Here is a 25,507-nt window from a genome sequence, read left to right as displayed (position 1 = left end):
CTGCATGCCTTAACTTTAAATGAAATAGCATGTTTGTACATCTGTTATCTAGTCAGTGTATAACCAAGGAGTCTTCAGACAGTGAGCTGTACCTCATTAAAATACTTAGCTGGTATTGTTCTGCAGCCAAGCAGGTATTCAGACATAAGGAAATGTATTTTTGCACCAGTAAAGCAATTACATGTTTCGTTGGTTTTACAAGGCAGGTGTCTTTGCCAGATGGCCTAAAGTGATTTTTCACAAGTAAAGATAAACACAGGGTTTTATAAAATAGTTACAAACAAGCCATTTTCTCTTGAGCTTCAGCCCCCCAAGCAGGGACTGGCAGTGACCTTTTGTGTCATTTGAAGTGATATTGTAAAGCATACTGTTGTAAAGCACTAGCTCAGCATGACTGCCAGTATTCGCAAGAAAATATTAAAATAATTGAACCCTAAAAATCCCTGGAGATAGATGTCTGGTATTATCCAGTCACATGAGAGCAGTTCTGGCAGGCAGGGGAATGACAAGAGCCCATGTGCATTAGCTGATGCTGACTCCTAGCCTCAGCTTTGTGTGATAACAGCCTACCTTCTGAAATTGGTCTCAATTCTGGTTAGAGGTGCCTCAGCCTCTGCTCTTTCTTCAGCTGCAGTAACTTTTGTCCTCTCTGGAGTCTAAGATGTACCTTCAGATGATCTGCCAAGTACCTTGCAATTAGAAAACAGAATAGCATTTGAGGAATGAAATCATTATTAGTAAGCAAGTGACTCTTCCTTTCAAATGGCACTCTGATGCAGCAAATCTGCAGAGTTAAGAAAGTATGATTTTAGCTGGAGGATAGGAGGGAATAATAATCCTGAATTCGGATAAAGAAGTACTCTTCCTCATTTCTGCTTCTCTACATCATGGCTTTTAGAGACTTGTTCTGCAGTTCTGTGTCAACATGCACAAGTGGCTTTTATGTAGAAGGGCAACATTAGGAAATGTTTCTGTGTTACGGGTTGTCTTTCCTGATGTAAGTGTGCTTTTCTCTCCCTCTTGTCGTCCCCCCCCCCCAAGGTGGAAAAGATTCGTCAAGTCAAGGCTAAGTCGCTCTACTTGCAAGTTGAAAAGTTACGTCAGAACCTAAATAAGCTGGACAACACCATTAGTGCTGTTCAGCAGGTCCTGGAGGAGGGTCGTACCATGGATATTCTTCTGGCTCGGGACCGCATGCTGGCTCAGGTGCAGGAGCTGAAGAATGTGAGAGGCCTTCTCCAGCCACAAGAAGATGACAGGATCATGTTCACTCCCCCTGACCAGGCATTGTATATGGCCATTAAATCAATGGGCTTTGTCAGCAGCGGGGCTTTTGCTCCTTTGACTAAAGCCACCGGGGAAGGCCTGAAGCGTGCACTGCAGGGAAAAGTGGCCTCTTTCACAGTGATAGGCTATGACCATGATGGTGAGCCTCGCCTTTCAGGAGGTGACATGATCTCTGCAGTGGTGATGGGCCCGGATGGAAACCTGTTCGGGGCAGACGTCAGTGATCAGCAGAACGGGACCTACCTGGTCAGCTACCGTCCACAGCTAGAGGGAGAGCACCTGGTATCCGTGATGATGTGCAACCAACACATTGAGAATAGCCCCTTCAAAGTTGTGGTGAAATCTGGCCGCAGCTACATAGGCATTGGGCTGCCGGGGCTCTCCTTTGGCAGCGAGGGAGACAGCGACGGCAAACTCTGCCGCCCCTGGGGGGTTAGTGTAGACAAAGAAGGCTACATCATTGTTGCTGACCGCAGTAATAACCGCATCCAGGTGTTCAAACCATGCGGGACTTTCCATCACAAGTTTGGCACACTGGGCTCCCGGCCGGGCCAGTTTGATCGTCCTGCTGGCGTGGCCTGTGACATCTCCCGTAGGATCGTTGTGGCTGACAAGGACAATCATCGCATCCAGATCTTCACATTTGAGGGGCAGTTCATTCTGAAGTTTGGGGAGAAAGGAACAAAGAACGGGCAATTCAATTACCCGTGGGATGTGGCCGTCAACGCAGAGGGCAAGATCCTGGTCTCTGACACAAGGAACCATCGTGTTCAGCTGTTTGGGCCCGACGGTGTGTTTCTGAATAAGTATGGCTTCGAAGGGGCACTCTGGAAGCACTTTGATTCCCCCAGAGGTGTGACTTTCAATCACGAGGGCCACTTGGTAGTGACAGACTTCAACAACCATCGCCTTCTGGTCATCCATCCAGATTGCCAGTCAGCACGCTTTCTGGGCTCGGAGGGCACCGGGAACGGCCAGTTCCTGCGCCCGCAGGGAGTGGCGGTGGATCAGGAGGGGCGCATCATCGTGGCCGATTCCAGGAACCACCGGGTGCAGATATTTGAGTCAAATGGTAGCTTTTTATGCAAGTTCGGCACTCAGGGAAGCGGCTTTGGTCAGATGGACCGTCCTTCAGGTATAGCCGTCACCCCTGATGGCATGATTGTTGTGGTCGACTTTGGAAACAATCGAATTCTCGTCTTCTAATCTGTGTTTGAATTAGGAAGAAACTGTCTCAGGGAAATTCTTCTAAGAGAAAATGAAAAAATACAACGTTAATTCAAACCTACCTCATCTTTAATTTTTTTACAGATGAATGTACTTATCTTTTCTGCAGGGAGTGAGCCTGTAAAGTTAAATTCTATCTACCTCATTGTCCTCCCTTCCCTCCCCGGTTTCTCGCCCCCTCCCCATCCCCACACACTCACAGTTCAGAACGTTTTACCTCTCCCCCTGACGGGGTTTCATGCACAAACAAGTGTTGCTGTGCACATTAGGTGGTTTGTGTGGCGAGTTCTGTAGACTAAGCCAAAAAAGGCTCTGTAACTTTTTTAATGGAGAAAATGCTAGTAGGTGTTCGTAGAGAATTTGTGTTCTTGACCGTACTGCAGTTCTGTGGGTGGGGACATGGGAGGGGGGACTTTTGTTTTTTGAATTGCTGCTGCAGCAGAGAACTTTTTCCTGTTCTCCTTTTTATACCTCAGTGTGTTTGATTTACTGGTGAGCACAGTGTCTTGTTCCCAGACGACTTTTTGTGAAAGTGAGTGGAATTCACTCGCCGGGAAGAGCAAGTTTGCATCTTTTTGGCATTTCTGTGTATTTTTTTTTTCTGAAACACAGTAATCCAACAGCACAAAGTGAAGCTGATGAAAATGCACAAAAATTCTTTAAGTTTAAACCAAATTGTTCATTTTAGTGACTTAGTGCGGTTGTTGTAAAGATTAGATAAAAAGCAAGGCTTCCTTTAATGTATCCTGTCATTGAGTATTTCTTTTTACCCTTTTCACCTGAAAGCTAAATTAGTTTTAAGAAAGTTACTGTTTCTTTTATCAGTGCGCCTAATCTGGATAACAGAAGAGGTTACAAGGAGCATTGAAACAGGGGAAATCAAACACTTTTGATTTACTTTCTTGTGAATGACTAGCTTCTTTTTGCCCCTCCCCATAGAGAGACTTTAAGGGAATAACGTTTGATGGATTTGTTAGAATGGAAGTGGTACCTTTTTTCCAAAAGTAAGAAATAAGCACAGCTTTGGAGATTCAGGGTGCGTTTTGGAGAAGTCAACAGTTTTTTCTGTTTAAAGAGGATTGCAATAACTATCAGTAACAAAAAAATACCTTTTTTTTTTTTTTAAAAAAAAAATCTTCTGGCTTCCCCAGAGAGTTGGACTGAAAAATTCAGGAAGGTCTACTGTAGTTTTTAGGGTGGGGTGGGCCTGTAGTTCCATGTATCTGTTACTACAGATCCAAGTGAAAAGTTACCAGTACCAGCATAAGGCAAACTGCATCAAGATGAAGCTTTGCTGCTTTTTTCCAGGTCAGTACCAAAGAATTCTGTGTAAAATAAATATATATGATCCTTAAAAGCTTGGAGGCAGGGGGAAGTTAACCCTTTTGGGGATATAAAAACAGCTTTTCTGAGAGAAAAAAAAAATTTGGGGGAGAGTAGAGAACTCTAGCAAAAGGTGACTTTGAGTCCCTGGAAGTATTTGGTTTAATTCTTCAATTTCTTGCGTTCCAGTTTAGCTGTTAATGCAGATTCGGTCTGTACAGAGCTGTTGCTTCACCCTCTGGCTAAGGGTGGCAAACAAGAATGGTTAAAGTAGGGAATGGAAGGCTTTTCTCTCTCTCTGCAATTGGAAAAATTCATGTGTCAGTACTCACAGGCTTGAAAATGCCATGGGATTTACCTTATGTTTGCAAGAGAAGATCTCTGAAATGTAAATATGGTTGTTATCAAAAAGTCTGAAGAGCCTTAACCATCCTCCAAAGAAAGAGTTCATCTCTCTGCTAGCCTTCATGCACAAAAACGACCTGAGATTGAAAGGCTCTTTACAAGTTTGTGAGAAATCACAAGGTGCACTTTCCTTCTTGCTGCTTTTCCCCTCCAAGGAGTGTTAACTTTCTGGGTTTTGTAGAAATCCTGATAATGTGTGCAGACAGATAGCTGCCACTTTAGGAGGCTTAAACTATAGGACCAGAAAGAGACAGACAGATTTATGAGATGACAAAACCTCTTTTGAAAGAAGGGTGAGGAAAAACACCTAAATTAGACAAAATAACTGTGCTGCCTTTCAGCCAAAGCCTCAAGGAAGCAAACTCTTCAAAGCAGTGTGTTTCAGTTAGGCTTAATCTTAGGATAGCATGGTTTAAAAATAGCCTTTAAAGGATAATCTTTTATACAGATGTCTGTCATTAAATTTCTGTGGCCACTCAAAAAATGGGTATGAGAGAAAGCTAGTTTACCTTCAACTTTTTCAAGTTCTGCTTGCCTCTTCTTCATGCCTCCCTTCCTGGGGGTGGCTGACAGTTGTGACAGATGTCCATGTTTGTCTTGTATTATTCAGTCTAAAAATGATTTGCAGCTTGGGCTGTGAAAACTAATAGCCTGCAAGATCTAGATACCAAAGAAAACTGGTTTAAAAAGCTTTAATTTTAGTTTGCAGTGTCCTTGCATTTATCCTATCATGTCTTAATAAAAATGCCAGGTCTCTTTAATACCTTGACCAGAGTGGCTGACAGTGTTGGAGTATGCTAGAAATGCTCTTGTGCTTTAATGCTTGTTGGGTTCCCCCTTCTCTGGGACTAGAAGGGAGTTTTTTCAGGCATTAAAAAGTTAGGTGTGCTTTCAGGATTGTGTTGAACTGCAGAAAACTCTTTGGCCCTCTCCAGCCTGCACCATGTAGGTGACGGACAGTGAAGTTGCCCGTTGCTTGTACGGAGCCATTGCACAAACCCTGAGTCCAGCTCTGTCAGGAAGAGGAATGACTTCAACTCTTTCTAAGTTGCTGTCATTTTAATTCAGTGGGATTTGCTTACAAACCAAACCTCAAGTGTTTGACCTCATGTGTTGGGGAGCTTTTTCGTTTTAAAAACACTACTATCTAGCTACCCAAAATAATACCTTACCTTTGTATTAGATAGTGCTAAGCACACTTGGTCTTATTGAAGAGCGGTAATGTAGCTTATAAAAGGGGAGTGGTTTATATGCAATGAAAATACATAGTGATAACATACAATGCCAACATCAGATGCCCCATAGGGGCTTTTAAAAAGTAATAAATGAGATTCAAACCTTGCTCTGTTTTTTCCATGCTTGTTCTCAGGCTATGCATGTTCTCAGGTTAATGCCCCAGTATCATAACATACATGTGTGCAGAGAGAAAAAATAAGGCTTTGAAGCCAGATTGCAAACCGAACAAGCATTCAGAGTAATCTTCTTAGCTAGTGGAAATGGCCTGGAGAAAGGTGAGGTGAGCGTGTGCCTCTTTCTCTTAGCTCTGGCTGGGGAACAGCAGATGTGAGGGACAGACCTGTCTACTAGAACTCCCAAAGGAATTTCACTATGCCGGGTTAAACCAGTGGCTCTCTGAACTTTTTGCTTGACAAAATGTTAATTGGCAGTCAGTATGGCTGTTTTGGGTTCAGCCTATGAAGCAATCTTGTTTCTTTCTCAGAACTACTTAAGCAGGAACTTCAGTAGCAAACTGAAGCAGACTCAGTACTTGATAATGCAGGTCCTTCAGATAATTCACTCCTTTTTATTTAGTACCTTTTAAATACAACTTATTCCAGGAAGCCCATAAACCTTAAACTTGTAAAGAAAGCAAGGGAAGGATGACAACACCTGGAAACTAATGCGTATTGGGGCCAGACATAACCAAGTTGGGAGAAAAAAGAACAGCAGGGCACTTGGATGTGGCATTCCCTTGGAATTGCAGGAAAATGGGCCCAGTCTGTTACACTGCAGTTAAACCAAAATTAATTTCTGAAGAGAGCAGGTTTATAGGCTTATGCCATAACTTTGATCATAAGATTTCTTTGTTCAGTTCTGGTTTAAAAAAAAAAATATTGTGCCAAAGTGTTTTTTGTTTTTTTGTTTTTTTTTTTTTAAAAAGGAGTGTAAGCCAAATGGTGCCAAAAGGTAATAGGGTATTTAAAGATAGAGATATTTAGACAAACAGTTTGGAGCTGTATAAAAAATGAACACTGGTACTTGCGTTAGACAAATATTGTACCTTTTGGTCTTTGAGTCCTTGGGAGTTTGAAACACAGTTTGCTGTGGTACAAAATGCACAACTAGAGATGCCACTATCTTTTTCTTGAAGTTCTACCTCACTTTGCAGAAGTAAATCGTCTACCTCAATTTAGCATCAGACAGGTTTGAGAAATAATTGAGAATCTGCCTGGGGGAAGGATTCATGCTGCCTGTTGGACAAGCATTTTAATTGAAACAGAGATACTGAGTGTGTACTATGTGGTGACTTCTTGCTTTTGTTTGCTTTTGTTTTTGCTGCCTGCCCATGGAAATATTAAGCTGCCCTTGCTGGAGAATCTGTAAATAAAACCAAATGTTTGTATGTTCAGGCAAACTGGACGGAGATACCTGAAATACTTTTGAGATTGTTCCGTTTTCACTACGAAGTATGGAAATGTAAACTTCTTTCAGTATTATGACACTACTAGCTGACATGACATACTTCATGTTCATTTGCAGTGTTCTTATGTCCGTAAGACCTTTAGGTCTTCTCTCTACAAGAGAAAAACTTTCACGCATGCCTACAAATCTGTGCTGTTTGGAAAGACTAATGTTATGGTTGCTGTAAACACAACGCTATACCAAATGCTTGAAGGGAATAAGGTCCTGATTTTTTCTGACTTGGTGATTGTATTCGTAACTTTCTTGACTCAATGGGATTTTTCCACCATGACAAAGCAACCAAGTTCCTATTCCTGGAGGGCAGTTTAGGTTCAGACATTCTCAGGAGAGGCAGTTTAAAACCAGTATGTTGGGGTTTTATGCAGCTTTAGTAGTGACATGCAACATGCCCCTTGTTTTACCTGTGGAGTAAAGTTGCAGAAGCACATTCTCAGATTACTATATTGAAAAAACCTTTTTTGCTCCCCTGTTTACATTAGGGGATGACAGAAGTGGGTACAGGAGACCCCTAATAACAATAGGCTGTGTTGGGTTTGGTAAATGTTATGGTGGAAAATGTACATTGATGTCTCTAAGTGATCTTACGGGTTAACGAGCCAGACTGGCATCTTTTTCCATCATTGTTTAACCAATAATGGTTCTAAAATGCTTTGTGTACCTGCATGGTCTTAGACCTTCTATTAATGATTGTATCAACTTACAAACTCAGGTAGATAATTTTTTAAGCTCTTTTCGTAGAGCCTTACTGACTGAATGTTAAGTGTCTGTGTAGTGATGTAGTTAAGTAACTTCCTTTTGAACTACCAGACTAGTTTAAAAAAAAAAAGTACTTTTATAGGTTTGTAGAGTACTTTCCAGACAATGTAGTAGTTTTTCCTTCAGAGGGAGAGATGTCTGTTTCTGGGTTTTTAGTTTCTTTTCTAAAATGACTAAAAAGTTTTTAACTAGTTTGTAAGGTGTGCTTAGTCACCTGAGTTGGTGGGGGTTTCTTACTGTATGTGACTCTTGTTTGTACTGTGCATTAACCTGTCATGCGCTGCTTGGTTCATGCACAATTTGTTGGAGTAGTGAGGGTGTTGGAACACACACCTGCAATTTAAGCCAAATAGAAATTGGAAGCCTTGAACAAAATGGAGGTTATCCACATGAAACCAATGTCACAAATGTGCATTTTTCTCCCGTCATTTAATTGACTGTAGATGTATGGTCCCATCTTACAAAACTTCATTACTGGTGTTTAAGTAGCGTTGCCTCAGTGGAGGTTTGCATCGGGATCCAGAATGATTTTTCAGTCCTTGGATGTTGAGCATCTTGAGTCGATTTGGTTTTGTAGTTGCTTCTTCTATTGCAGTAGTTTCTCTTCTACTTTAGTGGTTAATCATGCTGCTCTCCTAATAATAATAAAAATGTCTCAGCAGGACAGTGTTCTGCTTTTAATGAGCTGCTCAGAGCTTTTATATCTTAACTGATAATGAGACAGGCTGTGACAAGAACTTCCATGCTCCAAAAAGGGCATCACATTTCTACTTGGACAAAGAGACATAATTTTTGGATGTCACATGTTGAGTACTGCAGAGAAGAAAGCATGACAGGTTGTGTGAACTTTTATGTAGAATAAGTGAACAAAATGTTAGAACCCTTGTGTTAATGGAGGCTTCTGAATGTATCTTTGTGGTCCATAGGGAAGGCTGAAGGATGTAGCAAGGAGACGATGTATCAGCTACTGGCAGCCTTAAAACAAAGTCAGTGTCTCTCTGGACTTTAAAATGTTCCTATGCAGTTTATTTTATTTTTGTTTAATCAAATAAATGTGAGGAGTTTTTTTCATGGCAAACTTGTGTGTGTGTGTTTGTGTTACCCAAAGTCTTCTCTCTGTCAGGATGCAAAAAGGAAAAAGCACTTGCCTGAATGAGAACCTGGCTGTCTCCAGATGATGACTGCTGAAAACTTTAACCAGAGGCACCTGTTTTGAACGGAGAGAAGAAATGTTGGGGTGCTGTGGAGAGAAGTGTGTTTTCGAAAAGAGTGTTGATGCAGTGACAAATTCTTAGTTGTCTGGTCTATTAAAAAAACAGCCTCACTGTCATGACTGGAGGAAATGGCTTTGATACTGAACTCACCACCCCTACTCCGTGCAGTTTTTACAGTATTTTGCCAGAAGGTTCCTGGTTTAATGTTTTTAGGTCCATTTCTTCACTTTTGCAACTGTGAAAGTAATGCTTTTACTGAGTGGTAGTGTAAAGCAAAGCCACCAGATCGTTTAATAGTGTATCTGGCATCTTGCAGAGCAGACTAAACATTAAGTTGGGTAAGCAAAAAAGGTGCTCTTCCCTGATTACTTTTGGAAAAGGTTTGAAAAGAAATGGTGAATAGGGGAAGATGTAAGTTTTGAGAATAAGTAAGGTTTGAGAATTAAGGCCACTGACTGAATTCCCAGCATGTGTAGCAGTGGAGGTAGATTTGTCTCTGAAAGTGCTGCGACTGCACTAGCTCTTCCAAGCAGAGATGCTTTCTGCCCCCAGCTGTGTACAACCATAGGAGTGCTCAGCACCATGCTATGCTCTATCCACGAAAACCCCTGACCCAGACCAACTCTTTCTTCCTGCTGGAGCAGCTGGTAATGGGGCAGCAGTACAGAGGTTGCTTCAAGCTGAAAGGAGGGAGGGAGAAGACCCTGTAAAGGAAGGGGAAAGGCTGTTCAGGTGAGTTTCATGACTGCCACCTTGACCAGCTTTGTGTGGTGTACTCCATTGTCCCTTGGCTTGTCTGTGCTCTCTCCCTGAAGACAACCAGAGCCTGGAAGCTCGCTGAGCACCATGACATGGCTCTGGACACTGCTGCACAAGTGCTGCACTGTTCTTGCACCATGTTCATGGTAACTGTTGTTCACTTTCTTGCCAAAACCTTTAGCTCTGAGCCCATGCCAGCATGTGAGCAACAAGGCTGAGATACCAACAGGGGTTATGGTGGGAAAGGGAGTGCAACCCCTTTCTCCTTTGGTGGGGATAGGAGCCAGGGTGTGACTGCAGGGGTGAGATCCTGGAGGCAAAGGGAGGGTGGGAGAGAGGGACAGGCAGCCTTTCTTTCAGGAAGTGTCCCAAACCAAAATAATAACTATTACTGACTTCTTAACACACAGCCCAGCTTGTGCTGCTTCTGCTCTCTTTAAGTAGCAGTGCTACAGGCAAGGAAAAAAAAAATATCCCGGAGCTGCTCTGCTCAATGCACCTGCCTTGGGGCAGAAGAGTCATTGTGAGGGAAGAACCGGGGCTGAAGGCTTCTGCTGACATGCAAATGCAGCTGTGATAAGATGCGCGGGATCTGGGGAACAACAACTGCCACCCTTCACCGAGCCTCCGGGGGAGCGCTGGGTGCCTGCAAGGGAGCTGGGCGCTGCCGGAGTCAGGCATTAGCATCTTCTGCATGTGAATGCCCCGCATGCCTGGGGGGGAAGGGCAGGGAACATACTTCTCTATTCAGGCCCTGGGACCACACAGCGAGCATCTTCAACCTTTTTGTATTTAATCAGTCAATCTGCTTTGACTCGAGGGATGTATGGGCTCCCTTTCTCCCTCCCTCAGAAAGGTGATCTCTAGATACTGTTTCCCGATTATTTTTTTCCTATTTCTAAACTGCTTGCCCTTACCTGAGGTCAGAGTGGGTGCCACCTCCTACAGTGATAGAAAAGTTATTGAAAAAGTCAGTTACTTGGTTATTACTCTGAAAGCATTGAAAAGTAGCAAAGCCACTTATCTAACAAAACAGAAGAGGGACAGTAGCAGGTCTTGAGCTTTCTGCCAGTACTGCTTCACGATGGCTGGTGTCCTGCTGCAGGGACACACTTGTACTCATTCTACAACTTGCACATTGTTCCATACATTTGCTATTATTCTTGTCAGTTGTGGCTTCTTTGTTCAAGGTCCTGAGGGCAAACCCAGGGCTGTCCTGCTGGCTTCCTCTCCTATAAACATCTGCACTCCCTGATGCTCACGTTGCTGAGAGCAGAACTTGCAGGCCCTGCATCCCAGTGCCCATGTGGAAAAGTGACCTTCCTGGTGGTAGCTGGAGGCAAAGTACAATGGCAGCAGCATGGGGAGATAAGGTGTTATCCCAGCTCTACTCTGGAGATTAGCTGGGCAAAGTCTCAAACAGCTGAAGTGGCACAGAACAGCCAGGGAAGGGAAAGGAGGAGAGATGCTATGCCCCATGCTGGGCTCTGATTATTTTATGCCTGGGTGAAGTCCCAAGGCAGGATGGCTCATCTCTTCTATGCTCACAGTAAGTAACCAGCCAAGGAGTCCTTGCTTATGCTGGTATCTTACACCCTCCTCTTGGTTTGAGCAAAAGGCAGAAAAATTTTTGAAAGAAAGAGGTAGTCCTCTAAAGTGGAAACTGCATTTCAAAAATTAAAAGAAAAAAACCAAGTATTTTTCTTACAGCTAGGCCCTCTTCCACTGTACCTACACCATTACACCTTCCCTTAGGACAAAGAAAAAAAGAGGGAGACCATAAAACACACACACACCCACCCCCAACACAAACAAGCCCCATCCAGCAAAAGAGAAGGTGTTCCCCAGCACTGATCCCTTCAGCTCACCCACTGCAACCTTCATCGCCACGCCACCCTGCTGCACTGACAAAGGTTTAGCAGCTGCACCAGGTTTTGTCCTTGCTGACCAGTCAGCTCTTCCACCTTTCCCAGTTTGGCAAACTGCCTTTTGGCTCTTGTTACCCGTTGAGCTGAAGACTCTGCACCAGCACCCTCTCCCTCATGCCAGGACTCTGCTGTCTTGCCCACACAAACTCAGAAGGGGCAGAGGGTGCCTTGTACTAATTATATACAAACTTCATGACAGTTAAGTCACTCCTGTTTGGCAGCATATGGCAACAGAGCATGTGTCCTTACCCCCCCACCTCTTAGCTCCTGCAGCCTCCTACCCCTTTGAGGCCAGCAGCACACTGCTGGGTTCAAGGAGGATAGAAAGATTGAAAGACACTGCTAACGCTGGGCACTAGGGCCTTGCACTGTTAATGCTGGAGCTGGGGTCTTTGCACTTAGTTATAATAAAGTAACCACAGGAAACTCAGGGAGGGGGGGCAGAGTGGGTACAAACCTCTCCACCCTTGGCTCTGACCTGCAGGAAAAAAAGCTCCTTTCCTTTCAACTAAGGCCATTTGCCTGCAGATGCCCACACAGCCCCTGACCTGTACCCATGCCTGAGGGGGCAGCTTCAACTACTCATGGCCCAACTCCCAGCTGCTGCAGGGTAGCCTCCTTAGCTATATCAACATCACAAAGTTGGGTAAAAGCCTCTTCTGCGAGGAATACAAAACCATAGCTCAAAGCTGTTGTGCTTTGACACATAACAGTTGAGCTGCTGGTTGAGCAGGACTTCAGTCTCTTCTTCTACTCACCTCCCTCCCATACACACTTGGTTATCCACTTCTTTTCAGTAAGTAAACTGCCACTCACATTCAAAACAGATACCAACCTCTCTTTCTTTATGAAGTAGCCTTTACAAATGCCTCGAGGCATGCCTTTTTGTTTACATGTTTTATTAAAAATTTACATAAATGAACACACTCCAGCAATTGGGGTATGCAGGTGTCCTAGGTTAAAAAAAAATATACAAAATCCAAGCCCTGACAGGCAGGGCAGCAGCAGAGTGAAGCACAACCTCACTTCCTTTGAACAGTGGTGAAAGCTGGCATCTGAATGGGCTGGATTGAGTGGACTGGCTGGAACACAGGCTTCTTCCGCATGTCGGAGAGTGTTTTCACAGAAGGGAGAAGCTGGTTTCTCTTGATGATCTGTAGCGCCAGCTGTGTGTTACCTACAAGACAACTTTCAATTAACAAAAAAAAAAAAAGTACCTTTGTTTGACTTATAAATCACTGTTCTCAGAACAGAGCTGACAAGCCAGCCCTGGCCATGTACCCTCATGGTCTTCCTATTCAGTGAAATGCTGACATGGACATGGAAAGTATTAGACAAGAAAACTTGAAACAACAGTATTGCTTGATTCTAACTATTCTTAGCTGAAGACCTCAAGCTTTAACCTCAGAGCCTGAAGATGCCAGAGCACCTAGAGGGTACCTCTTCTCTCTCCCATCCACATAGTGACACTCTAGATCTCACACAAAACGCCTTCACCATGTGACATAACAGAGCATAATCCAAATGTCAAGGGTGTATGTAAACCAAGATTTTAAAACTAGAAATCTGATTTGTCAAGTGCATGCATGGCCCATCAAATAAATACCAATATAAATGGAAAAATTATTCTTTGTTAAAAATTAAACCTATGAAATTGTAGGAGAAAACCTGCTAAGTTCTAAAAAGAACATTTCTCCCTCTTATCAAATGCTTTTCTTTCAGTAAAGTTTTAGTTTCAGAAGAGATGCACCACTGTGTTACCATTTATAGAATAAAAAATATCTTTAGCTCCTTTTGGTTATATACTTAGAAGAGAGCAAGAGATGTAAATCCCACTTTCTACTCTCTTCTGCTCTGTACTACCTTGTTGCAGAAAGGTAGGTTTCCAAAATTCCAACTTAGAAGCATCTTTATAAGAAAAGCTTTGTAGAAGTCTCAATTCTGAATACAAATGCTCAAATCCCCGGCCTGCCTGCAATGCAAGAGAACTGAAGGGGAAGAAGCACCCTGAACATTTCACAACCCAAGGGGCACAGGTCCACACCCACAACAGCTTCAGCGGTGCCACTGCACCAGTCTGCTCACACTGCAGAATTCCAGTGCAATCTTCCCAGTTTCTCATTATGTAGAGTTTTTTTCCCATGCAAAGAGCAAATCTTCAGAAGGAAGGATTTTGGGAAAGGGAGTTACCAATATTGCAAGCTTTGTGGCAGTACTTGCTGCATAGGGCCTTGACATGGCTTCTATGGGAAGCCTGGATCGCAGTTGTCTTTTAATGCAAAGCCTTTCAAACCCTCTTTATAGTATAAACCTTATCAAGGGTTTTACTGAGTCTATCCAAGTCTGCTGATTTCTGCACAAAGTATAGAAGATTTCAGCTCAGAAGATGAATGTTTAGGAAGTCTGGAGTGTGTAAGAACAGGATGGCAATAAACTGTGGAAATGAAGGTGCAGATACATGGATCCATAGTAAAATGGAGACAGGCCCAAAGGGTACCATTCAAAATACTGGCACAACTCTATAAAGACTAGGAATGACAACTACCACCCTCCTCCCCTCGTATCCCAAATCTAGGTTGACAGAACATTTCAAAACTTACCATTCTGCAATTCAAGATATACAGCCAGCAGAATAGCCTCTGGAGGGATCTCTTTGGGGTGGATCAGCGAAGCAGCCTTATTGAAAAAGAAGGGGGGGGGGGGTGTGGGGAAAGTGCTAAAGAGAAACATCCAGCTCAAAGAAAGTGCCCCTTGACAAGATTGTTACCACCATCTTAGCTAACAAAAACAAGTAACAATTCATAAACTAACATAAGATTTTTTTCAAACTAATGCACTCTATCAGGTTTATGCATGCAAGGAGAGACTGAAAGATTATCTGCATTGCAAGATTGTTTCACACTAATTAGCAGGACCATCTGCTGTATGCTTCTGTTAATGTGAATCTGTAATTCCTGGGCTAATCTACTGTGGTTTCCTGGTGAGATGACAGGTGAAAAAGGTAACCTCCACTGCTCCCAAGTTCAGAATACAAAGTTAACAAGGATCGTTCATTAGCTTTCTATATAAAAAATATTTTTCAGCTATGAAGTCAATGATTTATTGTAGATGCAGAGACCTCCTATACTTTACATCCACAGACAGCCTTACACTCCTTTGGGCTTTACACATGTGCTAGAGAGCCCAAGCACAGACACCTGCCCAATCCTAAGAAGCCTCGGGAGGAAAAAGAGCAAGACAATTGCCTTAAGCAGTTGAGAACCTCACAGAATTTGAACCTGTTCACCTACACAACTACTATGAAGTAATTTGGAAGATTGCTGTTTCAGTTTGCAGCTCAACAATGCATTTGTAGTCTTCCTGACAGTCAAGGAATGGCTGCAGAGACAAACATCATCATTGAAAGAGATGGGTCCCAGCTGTAAGAAAGACCAAATGACACAGGCTAAGTGGAGATGGCGTTTCAAAAGCAGTACTTTCTTGGGACAAGAGGCAGGCAAGGAACATACCTCCAGCAGAACTGCAGTTTGTTCTCACAGCCCTAAAATTAATAGCTTAGAGGGTGAGTTATTAACTGGTTAAAGAGAAGCAAACTCATGACCCTCAGGAACTTTCTCCTCTGAAATATAACAATTATTATTGGACCATTTAAGAAAACCCACAAAACCAAACTTAGAAAAAATGAAAATGCTTCCTAGTCATATTCCACTGTTTTGATACAATCTAGCAAAAAAAAAAAAAAGAGCTTCCTGTAGTGGTACTGAATTATTTACACAAGTTAAAAATCTAAGAGATTGGTTTATAAAGACAGGAGAGCGCCGCCATCTCAGCAAAGTCTGCACATAAACCTGGGCTATGGAATCACCAGGATTTGCTGTGACCTAACTGGCAGTTTGAAGGAAGTACCTTTGTCCCTAAAGCTGTCTTTAGACAGCTTTGAGATTTGTTTTTCATACCTGATGAAGACACTTTCGAGCTTTCTCATATTCACTCCTCAAACAGTAAGCACTTCCAAGGTTAAATAACATCATTGTTCGCGCAGATGTGACTGAACTGGGGTAACACTGTGGGGTCTGCTTGCCAGCTGCAATTAAAAACATTTTTTTTTTTTTCCTTACACTTTATTCCAAACTGGCCAAGTAAGTTCCTGTACTCTGCTGAATACAGTGGCTGGTACTTACAAGATTCCATTGCCTCATTCTCTCCTTTGTCAGAGCCTGCAAAGAAAAAACCCCACAAAACCCATCATGTTCCATGAGCTTTTTTACAGCTTATTACAAAAATAATACAGAGATACATCAGTTTGCTCAAGAGTTTACGTCACTTAAGTCTTCGTATTTTTAATGTTTTTCTTTTGGATTTGCAGATGAATACAGTGAAGTTTAAACTTCAGACATGTCACTGAAATCAGAGCTGCTGTAGACTGAACTATACAGATGGGCTCTGAAGTATTTTTCACTCCCAGCTGGAAGCACTGCAAGAAGATTAAGATACAGATTAACTAAATTCTCCCCACTCCTATCTCTCACTAAATGCAGTAAGTAGACTTCACTGGTACTCCAAAGTCTAGTTTAGAGACTAAAAAGCTGGAAGAGGAGGTATGAAGCCCAAACTTAACTGTAATAGCACATTTAACAAAAGCAGCTTTGAAAAGTTACCTTCAAACAAGCCAGAACGCTACAATATATAGTTCTATTTCTGTTACAGAATTAGCCACTTCAAAGAAATAACAAACATGCAGAAGACAAACCAAGCACAAAGTAGGAACTAAAGCCAGGAAAACAAATACACAACAAAAAACCAAACAAAAAACCCCAAACAACCTATGGTCTTAAAACAAGATATCTTAAGCATCATTATGTTTCTATATAGAAAGTTACAGCAGGAGGACAGCTGAAAGCATAACCAGTTTAATGAAGTGTGGATTCATTAACCTTGATCCTGCTCATTTGAAGAGATCCCCAGGGAAACATCAGTGACATTCTCAGGGTTCAAGTGAGTGATGGCATCAGATATTCTGTCTAGAGAGATGAGAGCTTCTGCTGCATACAAATGCCCAAGAAACCTACAACAGCAAAGGGTTAGGTACAAACGTCAGCCTAACAACCCCCACAATTTGTTATGTAAGACAAACTGAATGCAGTTTCTAACACAAGCACATGAAAACTATTACTTGAAACACTTGCATGGAAGTTAGCTTGCTTATAATGTACTGTCATTATACCCAGTTCTGCCATTTACTGCTTTTAGGCACTAATGTGAAAAAAACCTGCCCCTGAGTAATGACAATTCATGCACAGGAATTGCCATTTCAGAAAGACAGTACCTTGGTATGCCTTTATCTCAGAGAATTAAAAAAGAAATCCTTACAAAAACACCCCAGGATAAGAATACATCCATAATTTGAGGTGTTAGGTGACTTTACATTCAATACAAATCAAACTAATTCTGTAAAATAGCTCCATTTCTAAGGACAGGCCTGTCCGTGGTACACAAACACCTTTCCAACTACAGGTTTTGCAAAAGAATTAAGCAAGTCTGATGTTTGACACTTCTAGTTCAGCTCAGCTAAACTGCAGCTTTCCTTTTCAAATTTGGAACAGAAGGAATCCTGTCAATCAGGAGTGTAGTTGTCTGCAAATATTTAATCTGAAACAAAAGTTCAGCAAAAAAGTTCAAGCTTGATCTATGCAGCTGTATACAGTACACTTCAAACTGACTGTATAGTTGGTTGTCATGAAGTACAAAACATCAGGTAAAAAATCATCCAAAATAACTTCTGCAATTTAGATCTGATATAGCAAACTAGCTTTCTACATGCAATTTATTTCACTGAAGAAAACAGGAACAGTTCAATATTCCCAGTCTGCACAAAAGCCTAGTTTCCTGGGACCAAGATACATGGCGCTCTAAAAACTGTTATCTAGCATTTCTTGCATTACATAATGGTAATGCTGTCTTCACAAAATTACGTGTTACCTTGCAAACTCCTCTAAAACACTGCTTATACAATGACTGTGCAAAAAGATGAGCTTCTGCAGTAGTCTCAAGCATGGGAGCCAAAGAATTTAATTGGCATGGACCATTTTAGAGTATGCTGCCAGCATATAAAAATAAGCACAAATTAGCTTGCTTTCCGCAAGTACATTACCAGTACTACCATAAAAACACCTCTGCTGTATTTTTATCCTGTGAATGACATAGGATTTAAATGCACAAAACAAGGTCAGATGGATGGGACTAAAGCTGCCTTTTTTGAATATGCAGAGACGTATGAGAACTGGAGGGTAGAAACAGAATGAGATTTGAATATCCTTCCAAAAAATACAGTACCAAATGAGAACTGAAAAAGAGAAACTGAAGAATGGAACCTATATAAGCAACAGTAGCGGGTGAAGTGACAGTCCTGCACACCCAAGATCCGGTACCCTACCGACTGAGCAAACCTTCCCCTCCAAGGCTGTAGTTTCCTAAGTGAACTTTCAGCAGCATGATGGTTTGGGCTGATGTTGTCTACCCCTGGCTGCTCATTCCTGCCCCTTGAGCTGTGCCAACAGGAGTATGTGGAGCTCCACAGCAAATCAGGACAGAGACCTGATGGTCCTGCCACTGCATGGGACCCATAGCTGGAGATTAACAAATAGCAACAAAAGCAGCGACAGATTCTGAATTACATGGATTTCATACACAAGGGAGGGGACTCACGTTCCTGTGTGTCAATGAACATTTAGTCAGGGCTTCAACAAGAACAAGGGTGGGCCAAGCAATTCTTTGCATCAGATACAGAACTGGCAAGCAGCTACACACATTGGAAGCTTCAACTCAGAAGTCTCCAGCAAAAAGCAGGGCTGAGAAAGAAGAAATGACCACATCAGACTTACTTAAGAGACCCTGACAGCTTTGGTTGCTGAAGAAGTTTATCTGCGTGATTCAGTGCCATAAGGTTATCACCCAAAGCCAGAGCCACGTAAGCACTACACGCAAGTATTGAGCACCTAGAGGCAAAAAGAAAGAAGAAAAAAAAAAAAAAGGGAGGGGGGGAAACAAATGTATTAAATGGAGAATTCTGTGTTTCCAAATGCATCTATTAAATTTCTTTCTTGTTAAGTGCTGAAGAAATAAATCATAAGCTTTCAACAGTATCTTTGCATCAAACTATGAAGTAAAGGCACTAGTGTTTCATTATCTATAGCCTCAATTAGATTCTCTGCATTAGGAGATATATACATTGCGTTCTATCGGTATAAACCAAGGACCAACACAGTATGCTCAGTAAGATTTTGCAATTTTGATGATAAATAACAGATTAAAAAAAGATGGACCTCACTACATGTGCCATTTTTCTCATGGACAGTTTCCCTTTCTCACCCTCTTTTTATTCGTTTTACCTTGGACTCTCATTTGTACTTCCCTGGCCGCCCCTTCTGTTACAGCAAAGGGCAGCACATTTGTAGATGACTAGAACGTACAGTCTACAGACACATAGGCACAATCAATTGAGTTGTAATATATTTCACTCTTGTATTGTACAATGTTTGCATTCAGCGAGACAATAAAGAGGAGAATTTGGCGTTTCCAGTTTTGTGTTCAATTGAGAGCTATAACCAGCTGCCAAGACTCTGATTGATCTGTGGCATTTTGTTGCTGTCACAGACTTTCTTACCTTTCCAAAACCACAAAATCTCTGACAGTTCCTGTAATGAAATCTGAATTACTCACATTTTCTATCTTCAAACAATAACCCCACGTCAGGATGCCATCATTAGGCCAAGCTTCACACTTTCTAATAACTCCCCCCCAAATACAGCACTTGGGGCTATTTTCCACTTTGTAAGATACCATCCAGTGCAGGCTGCCTTGTCCTCTGGGCACAAGCCTCTGCCTGCAACGCCTCACTGTGAGCACAGACTCTGTCCTCCTCCAGGGAGGAAGAGCGGATCCTCTTAGCGGGGCGTCACATTGGGAGCGATGGGAGAAGAGCCTCCCATTCTCCTGCCGGTAGGTGGGCTATTACCGCATCAACCTTCTGGCAACTGTCAAGCCCACTTTTGGTCCAGCAGTTAAGTCATGTAATTCGTGGCAGGACCTGGGGTGCCTTTATTCCCCTTTCCCAGGAGGCATGCTCCTTAATTATGCACCAGCAGGATAAGAAACTTCTCCAGTGTTTCTCCCTACCCCCCACTTCCTCTCCATCATGCCCAGATGTCACATCAAATCTGAACACATACAAAAGCTTGAGAGAGGGAGAGGAAAGCTTCCCCAGCTCAAGTCCCAAACCTAAAATATTTCTGAAAGGTTGCAACTGGGGAGGGGGAGGGAATGGGGGAAAACAAAATAATCTCTGTAATAACAGCCAGCTTCTAACTAGCCTCTTGCTGTCTCTGCCTCAAGGAAGCACAGCTTTTGAACCAGCGGAGATGCTAAGCGTCACCAGCTAAATACCCTTAGACTCAAGTCAAGTCCTGCGGAGTTGGTTGCTACTGCTCTTTACATCAATATGTGTCTTCTATTTCCCACAAATTTGTAAAAGCCTGTTTTTATTTCTGAAAGTGTAAATTCAAACACAAGACACACTCCAATCACAGAATAGGTAAGTCAGGCAAAACTGAAACCTACTCCTCTGCTCTAAGGACTTGTCAGAGTTTAAGCCACGTAAGAGCTGGCAGGATTTTTTACCAACAGCTGTGTAAAGAAGATTAAAATATTCAGGTTTTCTTCCCTGCAGTACTGTTCTTGCGCACTTGGATCCATTGTTGAGTCGGCTAAACCAAACGCTCAGGAGACCTGACAGCTAACCGGAGCAGAAGAATTGCACCACAAGGGAAAAGACAAACTAGTTTTTCACCCCGGTCAGGATTCTGACAAAACTCCACAGGTCGCCTTTGAGCACGGCAGACTTCCAGCATCACCGAGCCTCCGCATGCCCTAAATAAAACTGCCTTTGCACTAGGACAAAGAAAAATGTTTTTTTAAACTGCCAGATTATGTCAAACAGCCTCTTGTGTAGGTCTAGGCAACAAGATTTGTCAGCCCACACTGACTGCAAGTTTACAGAACCCGAACTCCACATCTGACTTGGCTTATTTCTCAAGCAAAGGGCAAGCCAGAGCAGATCCAGTTCTTCAAAACTTACTGTGAAGGCACCAAAAATGGCACTTCTAAACCATTTAGAGAACATCACTAATCTGAAATAACTTCAAATAGCTAAGCACAACAGTGGATATAAACTATCTACTTTTTATGTTTCAACACAAGCAAGACAATCCAAAAATATTAAGAAATGCAGAATGCAGATGGTGCTTTACTCAAGGGGGAAATTCAGCACCAGCAAAGGAAAGATGAGGGAGAACTACACAGTGGCTGAGAGTGAGGAAGAAGAGTGAAACAGCTATGGGTGATAATCATTGTAAGCTTCCAGTATTGTGACAGCGCCAAACAGACCACTGCAACCTTTAAGTGGATAAATGAGGCACAACTGGGTAGGTGTGGAGAAGACAGAAGGTATATTGGTGGGGGTGTACAGTATTACCTGTGAAATCATTAGCAATGTCAGTGATGCTCCTGGAATACCATATACAATACCAGGGTATGCACACTTCAAAAATACGTCAGTAAATAAAATAAATAAAGCGTAATGATGGACTGGAGATGGCCAAATGGAAAAGGAAAAGAAAGGGTAAAATTGGATCGCATGCCTTACAGCATGGGCTTACAGTTCAAATCTATTCAGGACAAAGCGAATGATCAAACTCTTCCTTTATCTCTAGTTGTTTTGAAGGGGGCAATTAACATTCTCACACAATGTTGTTCAATCTAGGGAGAAAAAGGCTACAACAAGGTCTGTTGTTACCCATCTCAACTTTTACAGTAAAATCCACAAAATTTTCCAAATGTAGTACTGTGGTCTACTAGAACTCCTTTACTCTTGATGTATCCTAACAGTGCTGGGTTGTTCTGGCACGCTGAAACATACCACAGGCTGAAAGTAGAGCAAGGGGAATTGGCTTCTCTGAGGATGAGAAGAATGAGGAGCAGAATTATTTAGAAGAAACTCAGAAGAAAAAAAATCTGGAGTTTCTGCTTCCTATGCATAAATTCTTAACAATGTTTGGTGTCCTCAGACTTCTGCTTGTTGCTTTTAAAACCTTGCAGTTGAATTACTGCTTATTATGAGAACAGTCTGCTCAACTAATTTGTGCACAAGTACCAAACAACACACATGACACAAGCCTTTTCTAGACAGTATTTTTAAGAACTATTTAGGGGTAAAGTCAGTCATTTTAAACTGTTATTAGGATGTGTGTCTGTACAAAATCATACAAAAAAAGCATTTAAGTTCCCCATTTCAGTTCTAGAAGCAATAGAGGTTTCTCAATCCAGTGACTTAACAGGGAAGACCACAATTGAATAGACACGTATTCCTCAGGATAATCATCGCCAACATTCAGTAATTTTTCTTACTTTCCCCTGACAAGAATTTTAATTTTCTCAGGTCCTTCATGAGCAAGACTACAGGAATATACTAATGTTTGAGTGTATTTTCCTTTTCACAGCTATCTGCAGAAACCTAGAAACAGTTTCAGCAGAATCACTCTCTAGGGATGTCTAGTCCTCTGGATTTAACCACCGAAGCAAGTATTGCAATAAACAAATCAGTGTTTTTCCTTTCCTTATATGATGTTCTTTACCAGAAGCAGTGTAATTCTTGCTAAACTGATAAGTTTTTCCTGACATGTTGTCAGGTTTCATCAGTAGATAACAACAGCTGACTGTGAAAGAAAAGCCTATGTATTAAAAAAAAAAAAAAAAAAAATCACAATGTGACACCATGTAATTTTGACATGTGGCAACCACATTTTCAACAGTCAGGAGGAAAAAAGACCCTACAACCAACCCACATTACTGTTTTTAATCCAGTGCTTTCTATTTTGAGTAGCATACTCTTGTACCACTTCAGAATAAATAATCAAGGTCTCAGAAACGTCTCCTCACAGATTCCTGCTAAATTGCTTTTAAATGAATACAAGTAGTGTTAGTACACATAGTGGAGCAAAGTAAAGGTTAAGCTGGTCATTATAAAACACAGGTTACCTGGGGTTAGGCTGGAACAGAGTGTTTACCCAAGAGTTTAAGTGGGAAATTACTGTATGCTTTGTCCATAATGGAAACTTAAAACAGATTTCTTTTTTCTAAACAGGTGCAAGCTTTATAGTAAGAGAGATTTTCAACAGGCTGGCAGCCACCTGAAATAATTAACATTGCCAGCAAATGATAATCTTGTTGGGGAAAAGTAAAGAGGTTCCAGATAAGAAGATACTTATTTAGACACATGGAGTTACTCTGTTTGGAGAGCACTCAGACTGCTGAACAAGTAGTTTAAGGATCTTTGAGAACACACACAAAAAAATCTACAGTCAAATTTTACTTATGTTCTTCCATGGTGAGGAATTTAAATGCCTGGACAGAGGCAATTTTTCTTTCCATTTTATGCAAACTATGGTTTTACTCCTGCTGAAAGTAGCACTGCTCTCATTTGAAAGCAGCATAGCTGCTTTTACCACTTCCAATTTTTTTCCATCCAACAAGCACAAAATGTTGTGGGGGCTGAATTCCAAACTAGCCTTATCAAGGTCTTAAAAGAAAAGGTACCATACAGTAATTTCCACCACTTCCACCAATCACAACAGCCATTGTCAGGTTTTTAGCTTTGTCATTTATGGGCCTTGATTTTTTTTTTCCCCTCAGTATATAATACCAAGCCCATAATAGTGGGATGAAACAGACTGATCTACCTTCTGAATTGAAATTCTGGATGGTTTCTATTTGTTTGGACTCAAAGCCCAGAAGAAAGTAAGCACACACATTTGAAAAAAGACATCCTTAGAATAACAGCTACAATTCAATGTTGCAAGTGCCTAAAAAAGCCCCAAAAAACTAGGAACAACTCCCGAATCATAGCACAATTTCAGAGGGGGTTCATTTAGTGGTGAATATTCTGTAATTGTTTACTTGCCTTAAATTTTCTAATTCCTGTTTCTTCAAAGGTGAAGAAGGTGGAGCTGCAATGAATTTATCCCCTTCATGACTTTTATTGCTAGAATAAAAACAGTGTATTAATTGTAAGGAGTGAATGTAAATAATTAATCTTAAAAAATCTCAGTGTAATAAGCATTGATATTTATTCACTCCATTTAAAAGGACAGCAAAAATTCTGTAGCCTAAACAACAGGGAAATGAAGCTATGCAGAAGTTGAGGCACATGCTCTTATCCTAACCCTTCTAATTGAGAATGAAGAAGGGGGACATCTGCTGGGAAGGATTTGACTGACAGACCAAACAACCCACACCATTCTCCACACCCTTGAGCAATTTTTGAAGTTCAGTGTAGGACAAGAACTTTAAACTGGAGAGATGCAGAACTTGCTGTATTTGTAGCCTCTCTTCTTTCAACCTGTAAGAAAAGCAGTAACCTAATTCTCTCCCTAGACATCTTAAAAACTAATTACATAAATATTCTAGCAAGATAACCCGCAAAGTGTTACTGATTCCTTTAGACTTCTAGCTGCCCTTTTATTTCAATATCTTTTTTTTTAAAATAAAATTTCACTTTTTAAAAATTATGCTTGGCTTTTCGGGGGGAGCAAGTATTCTTTGTATTTAATAAGTACGCAACTTTGCTCTCCAATAAGCTGAAAGAACCTCCTTCTGGAATGGGAACTGAAGAGAAGGCTAACAGCTTACACCTTGGCAGAGACAGACACTAAGGTTTAGAAACAGATTAAAAAAAATTTAAAAATCTGAATTGAAACAGAGTCTGTCTACTTAACAAGAATTTGTTAATTGATCTAATTTCATATCTGTTTGTTACAAACAGGTAAAATAACTCCAACTTACACCTTCAAAACAGAAGGCAACAGACTCCAAGAAAGCCTGTACTCGATACTGTTGTAGTGTATCTACTTCATGCCTTTGCCAAAAGTTAGTTTAAAAAAAACCCTTAACCACTGAAAATATTCACTGTTTTCTTGTGCATAAGAGAAGAATCTGCCACAGAGTCAGCCTGCTCAATTAGTGGGATTTTCTTCAAAACCATCCTCTTCAATTAGTGTGATTTTCTTCAAATGCCTTATATGTTTTACTTTTCTCTCACAGAGGGTCTCTTGTCAGTAGGAACAAATCCTTAGAGAACCTTTCAGAACGTGACACACAAATTCAAGAACAGCCTGCTTTGTTGCTGGGTATTTTGAAACTGGCAATGACTATGGGGAGATATAAGGTAGTCTTCTTTTAAATTTTTTTTTTTTAAGCTGAAGAAGCAACTGGTTTTGAAAGCAGAAGGTAGTAAAGGGTCTTTCCATACAGGGCATGTTTCCTTTCCTCACTCCTATGAAAACAAACAAATCCAGAACAAAACAAAAAAGGAGGTCTTGTCTGAGTAAGGGCTACCATTTTGTTTTCATCACTGCCCCTTAGTGGGCCCCATAAGCTTAAAACTGCAATCTCATTTAAACCACAGAAGCTTCATCTCAATCAGCTGCATACAGCTTGCCAGGGGAAGTTAGTTCACAACCTCCAATGTTGGTAAGGAAAAAAATTTTAAAAACCCACCAGGCTTTTATAAATCATTTGGTCACTTGACAGGAAAGATTGTCATTGGGAAAAAAGGGTTACAGAGAACAGCCTTCAAATATTGTTATAGCAGTAACAGACACCAACCCCCAGCCCTAGTCTCTCTCCAGGCAACCTCAGAATATACAAGGACACGCAATGTGCCTACGCAACACAGCATATGTGCAGTAAATCCTGCCATGTGACAAATAGATCTTATATTCTTAAAATTTATCTGTCCTTAGTTCTGACAAAAACATTGTGTTTTTTCATTACTTTAAGTAGTTCAAGTTCCAA

General features: G+C 41.5%; 2 protein-coding genes across 6 annotated transcripts in view; one reads left to right on the top strand and one right to left on the bottom strand.

Moving 5' to 3' along the window:
- TRIM71 (tripartite motif containing 71) overlaps positions 1-2,493 on the top strand; it is a 56,377-nt gene extending 53,884 nt beyond the window's left edge. For both annotated transcript variants that reach the window (XM_074849623.1, XM_074849613.1), the window contains one exon: positions 1,042-2,493. In XM_074849623.1, coding sequence (XP_074705724.1) covers positions 1,042-2,493 — 1,452 coding nt within the window. The remainder of the gene's footprint in view (positions 1-1,041) is intronic.
- Positions 2,494-12,481: 9,988 nt separating this feature from the next.
- CNOT10 (CCR4-NOT transcription complex subunit 10) overlaps positions 12,482-25,507 on the bottom strand; it is a 35,631-nt gene continuing 22,605 nt past the window's right edge. Inside the window, exons 13-20 of one of the 4 annotated variants that reach the window (XM_074839463.1) lie at positions 23,616-23,696; positions 18,484-18,597; positions 16,537-16,667; positions 15,784-15,819; positions 15,559-15,686; positions 14,893-15,021; positions 14,203-14,278; positions 12,482-12,779 (exon numbers count right to left, since the gene is read on the bottom strand). In XM_074839463.1, the coding sequence (XP_074695564.1) occupies positions 12,625-12,779; positions 14,203-14,278; positions 14,893-15,021; positions 15,559-15,686; positions 15,784-15,819; positions 16,537-16,667; positions 18,484-18,597; positions 23,616-23,696 (850 nt within the window). In that variant the 3' untranslated portion in view covers positions 12,482-12,624. The remainder of the gene's footprint in view (positions 12,780-14,202; positions 14,279-14,892; positions 15,022-15,558; positions 15,687-15,783; positions 15,820-16,536; positions 16,668-18,483; positions 18,598-23,615; positions 23,697-25,507) is intronic. The other 3 variants (XM_074839472.1, XM_074839480.1, XM_074839487.1) reach the window with 3 other exon arrangements.

The sequence above is a fragment of the Strix aluco genome, chromosome 1 (genome assembly GCF_031877795.1).
Source record: "Strix aluco isolate bStrAlu1 chromosome 1, bStrAlu1.hap1, whole genome shotgun sequence".
Lineage (NCBI taxonomy): Eukaryota > Metazoa > Chordata > Aves > Strigiformes > Strigidae > Strix > Strix aluco.
Note: the sequence above shows the minus strand (reverse complement) of the source record. Positions and strands in the feature narration are given on the sequence as shown.